The sequence below is a fragment of the Protomyctophum parallelum genome (assembly GCF_964188405.1).
Source record: "Protomyctophum parallelum genome assembly, chromosome: 4".
Taxonomy (NCBI): domain Eukaryota; kingdom Metazoa; phylum Chordata; class Actinopteri; order Myctophiformes; family Myctophidae; genus Protomyctophum; species Protomyctophum parallelum.
Window position 1 is genome coordinate 10870018 of NC_139700.1, and position 6000 is coordinate 10876017.

The 6000-nt window shown below is 45.0% G+C and overlaps 1 protein-coding gene across 1 annotated transcript in view; it reads left to right on the forward strand.

Moving 5' to 3' along the window:
• met (MET proto-oncogene, receptor tyrosine kinase) overlaps positions 1-6000 on the forward strand; it is a 96356-nt gene that overhangs the window by 82747 nt on the left and 7609 nt on the right. The window contains exon 18 of the mRNA XM_083762396.1: positions 4544-4725. Within this exon, the coding sequence (XP_083618522.1) occupies positions 4544-4725 (182 nt within the window). The remainder of the gene's footprint in view (positions 1-4543; positions 4726-6000) is intronic.

The window sequence follows — 6000 nt, forward strand, 5'->3', positions numbered from 1 at the left end:
AAGATCTGTGAATTGGAGATCCACTTTATTGGTATTAGTAGGACTCGAGCAGCAGTGTTCTGAATCAACTGCAGCTGTCTGAAGTATTTTTTTAAGGAGACTTGTCAAGAGGCTATTAGCCACGTCTACAGTAACGATTACGGTAACGATGACAAAGCAAGAATGTTTTCTCCAAATTGTGCCGAGACATAACTCTGTTAATCCTCCATATCATCGCTATTGGCTCACAGCTCTTCGCAATGCAACAACACATTGTGAGCTTGTCGTATGAATAACTCGCTGTACAAACGTACATCAAAGTATATAAGAGCTTAAAGGTTGAACACATTTTCACTCACTAAAACACATTTTGCACTTTTGTGATGCAAAATGGTATGTTCTGATGTGGTGATTTGAGACAATGTCAGTTTTCACATTCCACATCGGCCAGTGGTTCATAAACGTTTCTCTTCCACCACGCAGTCCTTTTTACTCGACCATATAGAAGAGTCTTTTCTCTGCATGGCGGTTGAAGGTCTACGACCGAAGCCCATATATCAGAGAAAAGCTCTTACAAGGAATTGGCCCGCGGAGTGCGGAGGGTTTGTCGAGACCGAATCCGACACACCAGAGTTCTTTTTCTTTCTTTGTTTTCTGGCGAGGGGACAACGTTGATGTGGACGAAGTCCTCTGGCCGGACGCAGAGCACAAAGACGTGATGCTGAGAGACAATGAATCTCTCTTTGACTTTGATTTTTACAGTTGCACAACATGTTTGAGTGTATACTGTGTAATGTGCATTTCATTTAGAGTTGTCTTTGTTCCTTTGGGCTTACTGTATGTTTATGTATTTTTGCAGTACTTATGGTAGCTACAGTATACAATATATTCACTGTGTGGTGGGGTGGAACGCGTGTGTCGAATTTGAAGTCGGTGGGGCGAACGGTTCTCGAGTTACGTGTACAACAGTACACACACACACACGCACGCACGCACACACACACACACACACACACACACACACACACACACACACACACACACACACAGACAGACAGACAGACAGAGACTTTAGATCTGTTTGAATCATTATATTTTACTAAATTGATTAAGCACGTAAGGATTATTTTTTGAGGGCCGCTAGTCCCTCCTATATTCAGCTATTAGATTACCGTAGATTTCCGTCCTACACAGACATTACATTCACATTAAATGGAGAAATTATACGTCATAGTGTCTGAGCAAATAGGCATAGTGTCTATTTTTGTCATGATGATGTATACATGCAGATGTCACACAAAAATAAAAAACAAATTGCCACAGTACAAGCTATAGTCGCATCTTGAGGCGTTGTATTAGCTCGTATTCTCAATTTTGGTTCTTTGTTTTACAATCAGTTAAATCGATTCATTTGTTGTGAGTTGTTGGACCCAGCCTCAGAACATCCATTCACATCACAAGTGCTGTCATTCCTATAACACGTGTCTGTCTGAATCACGTTGGTTCTGTGTGGCGTGGCGTTGCGTCAGTCAGCAAAGCGCTATGGGAGGGCAGTCAGTACAGAGCTATGGGAGGGCAGTCAGTACAGAGCTATGGGAGGGCAGTCAGTACAGAGCTATGGGAGGGCAGTCAGTACAGAGCTATGGGAGGGCAGTCAGTACAGAGCTATGGGAGGGCAGTCAGTACAGAGCTATGGGAGGGCAGTCAGTACAGAGCTATGGGAGGGCAGTCAGTACAGAGCTATGGGAGGGCAGTCAGTACAGAGCTATGGGAGGGCAGTCAGTACAGAGCTATGGGAGGGCAGTCAGTACAGAGCTATGGGAGGGCAGTCAGTACAGAGCTATGGGAGGGCAGTCAGTACAGAGCTATGGGAGGGCAGTCAGTACAGCGCTATGGGAGGGCAGTCAGTACAGAGCTATGGGAGGGCGTCTCAGGGAAAGCTCTGAGCTGAGATGACGGTTAGGGTGATGAATGAGCTGCCGATGGTGCAGATGACGTTAGGGGTCCGCCCTAATCGCATAACCTGTCACTTCAAGCCCCATGGAGATTGATACCCAGGAGAGAGAGAGACGCAGGAGGGCAGAGTGTCAGCCCAGAGAGGAGGACTCACCCTCCCTGGGCCCTGGATGGAAGGGGGAGGGGTGGTCTCCAGGGATTTGGGACCGCTATTATTTAATTTAGTGATTTCCCAAGATGCCATTCTCTATTGTCTTTGTGTTTGTTTCTGTCCTCCGTTGACATCATGGCATTGTTGTAGACCAGGGGTGCCCAAAAGGTACCAGTAGATCACAAAGGCTGTGCAGGTAGACCACATGACATGCCCCTAAAACATATATCATTTAAATTAAAAAATATAATATAATTTGGCATCTGACACTTTGAATTGAATTAAGGTGACTTGATTGATTGACATAAAATCAATCAAGTAGCAGTAGCATTACAAAGTTAGACATACAGAAACTATTTCCATTTTGCCCCCTCAGGTACATTTGTTTTGACTATTTCCAGCAATGAGATCATACTTCTTTGTGGGTAGATCTTGTTGAGCTGGTCATTTTCAATGGCATTTAATGTTTGTGTCATATTTGACGGACATATGACCTAATTTCGCCTTTCATTGTCAATGGCAAATATGAGACGTGTGTGGGGACAAAAGCTGTATATATATATAAAATCCTATTTGTCTGCCGGAGGAGACCGAATTCTGCCCCCACTGTAGGGAGGCCGCGGGTTCAACCGCCAGCGAGCCGCAGCCGAGTCTGAGGCTTTGAAAAAGGGTAAAAGGTTGTTTTCTCCAGGCTGGGGTCTCCTCTAACCTCAGTCAGAGAGACTAATCAGCCACTTATTTTTGGTGGGTCTAAAGAGCCTCCATGTCTTAAATGTCTAAATGGATTATATAGCAGAGCCAGCGGGGCTAAAGAGCACTGACACCAGATCAGCCACTGATGGGATTGGATAATGGCAACGTGCATGTTGGATCCACCTGGAGGGGTGTGGGGGTGGGGGGGAATGGAGGGCCAGCAAAGGTTGAACTTCCTCAGACTCTGTCTGGAGACAGAATAGGAGGGAGCTGGTGTACGTGTGTGTGTGTGTGCATGTTGTGTGTGTGTGTGCGCGTGCATGCGTGCAAGTGGGATGGTTTCTACTTTAGCCCATTTTGACCTGAGATCAGATTCTAAAAATGTCTTCTACATCCTGACAGTTTTCTTTTGTCATCAAAGTTTCTTAATGATTTCAATAAAGCATACAAAATTCACATGACTTACACAAAAAAAAAGAAAAAAAAACAAAGAAAAAAAAAACACAACTAGCAGTCAAAACCCCCCCTCCCCCATGGACAACACCCCTCCACATTCTGTTCTTGACACTCGTGATTATGTCATTTGTAATGTATAAATACAAATTGTTACTGCTACCATCCTTTAAATCCTGTCAATAGCTAAAGCATAACATGATGCTATAACACCAAAAGGGGTTCCCACCCAGAATGGGTTAGAGGCATGGTTGTGGTGTGTTCCCCGCTGTGTAGAGATGTATTATTGTATTTCTTTTGATATGTCTGATCCTGTAGAAGAGCCCACACACGTCTTTTTTTTGTTTTGTCGTTGGCACGGCTCTGCGTTTGGGTGTGCTAGTGTGCACAGTAGGCTGCTTGTAGTGTTTCGTGGTCGACACTCAGGCATGTGGAGCTGAGTGGACCAAGATTGTTGTGGCGTTCATAAACGGCTCCGTATGAATACTTGTAGATCTGTTATTATACTTCATACAAGGATGTATATAGCAGGGAGTATAAAGTGGTTAATGCGTTCCAACTTGATGGAGGCTCTGGTATGAATTTTAGATGTAATAGGAAGGAGCCAATAGGACCCTTCCGTCTTCTTTCTCTCTGTGTCGATGGTCATATAGCTCCTCTATCCTCACTCCAACAATCGTCTGTGGCTCAGGAGGTAGAGCAGGTCCTCCAATGATCCGTGGGTCAGCGGTTCGAATCCCGGCTCCTCCTGTCTATAGTGTCCACATGTCGAAGTGTCCTCCTTGGGCAAGACACTGAACCCCACCTTGCCTCCAGTGGTGTGTGAATGTGGGAGGTGAGGATGCTGGCCGTTGGCTGTTCGCCGCTTCACCTCCCAATGTATGGATGAATGGACGATTGTAAAGCTCTTTGAGTAAGCACGTAGTGCATAGAAAAGCGCTATAAAAATGCAATCCATTATTATTACTGTATGTAAAGAACGAAATGAACATCTACTCTACAGTATATAAAGGTTGATTTTGAGAGCTTGTAGATTCGTAACTGCACTCGTAGATTCAATCCTTGCCACTACAAAATCTGGTCGCAAAGGTATAATATATTTCACCTCGTAAAATGCAATTCATTGATTCAACCTTGAAACAATTGTGCAATCCTCCTCCTCATCTCCACTCTCTTCTCCTCTCTCCTCCATCACCATCCTCCTCCTCATCTCCACTCTCTTCTCCTCTCTCCTCCATCACCATCCTCCTCCTCATCTCCACTCTCTTCTCCTCTCTCCACCATCACCACCATCCTCCTCCTCCTCTCCAGGCATCACAGACCTGGAGGAGGTGTCTCAGTTCCTCAAGGAGGGCATCATCATGAAGGACTTCAGCCACCCCAACGTGCTGTCCCTGCTGGGCATCTGTCTGCCCCAGGAGGGCTCTCCCCTGGTGGTCCTGCCCTACATGAAGCACGGGGACCTGCGCAACTTCATCCGCGACGAGGGCCACGTGAGTACAGCTACAGCCCGACGCTACGCTTCACCCGATCCGTGCCAATCCATCCCGCGATTTCTCGGGATTCGTGGTTGCATCGTTCTTTGCCAACAGGAGATCTTGGGGTTTGTCTAACCCATTTAGACCTGAGATCAGATTCTAAAAATGTCTTCTACATCCTGACAGTTTTCTGAAAAAGCTATGTTTCTATGTCAGTCGTTCTTCGATGTTTCAAAAATAGCAGACCTACAAGCTCGTAGCGCTATGCATATTATAAGTCCGAGCGGCAGATCCCGGCCGTGAGCGAGCCTGGCGCGACAATAGAGGGCAATCACTTCCGGGTCGGCCGGATGAGGGCTCTTCTTCATTGCTTATGTCGCTCTTTTCCCTGGCACTAGCCTCACCGTACCGCCTATGGTAACGACCCCGGCAGGGAATGTGTTTTAACATTCCAACAAAAAGTTTGTTTTAACAAAACAATATCACTTTTAGTTAAGCACGGATGTCAAGTAACAAAAATAGCTGATCTACAAGCTCACAACACATCAGAGTGCAACACATCATGAGCTTAGACACACACACACAAATGCATTACATGCACACACACATGCATGTACAGTATGTGCACACATGTTGTAATGTTTTGACAGTGTAGATGCACATGTGAATACACACACCATACATACAGTAAATGTCTGTGCAGTTTACACGTGCATGTATAATGTGTGTACAGCTGTATACACACCTCTGTACAGACATACGTAAGTAATAGCTGCATAGAGTACTGAAATGTGCACACATTGTAAATGAACACGCACGCACGCACGCACACACACACACACACACACACACACACACACACACACACACACACACACACACACACACACACACACACACACACAGAGACACACAAACACACACAAGGGTCAGTTCCTTATAAATGTCCTTATTTATGTTAACTGGTTCGCATATTGTTCAAGCTGTGATCAATAAAAGTTGATTGTAAACATGACGTGGAGGCTGATTGTAAATATGTGTCAAGGTCACATGATACAGCTACACACATCCTCTGTGATTACATGGCTTGGTTTTTATTAGATTCATTCGACATGTACTGTAAGCGGTTTGTGTGTCTTGGCACGATCAAATACAATGAAAACCAACCAGAACACAATTTTTTTTTACTCTTTAACCCCTTTTGGGCCTGACGTCGAAATTTAAAATGTCTTTTTTGTCTGAAAAACCTCATGTTTCTATATCATTGGTTCTCAATATTTCATGTCAAGG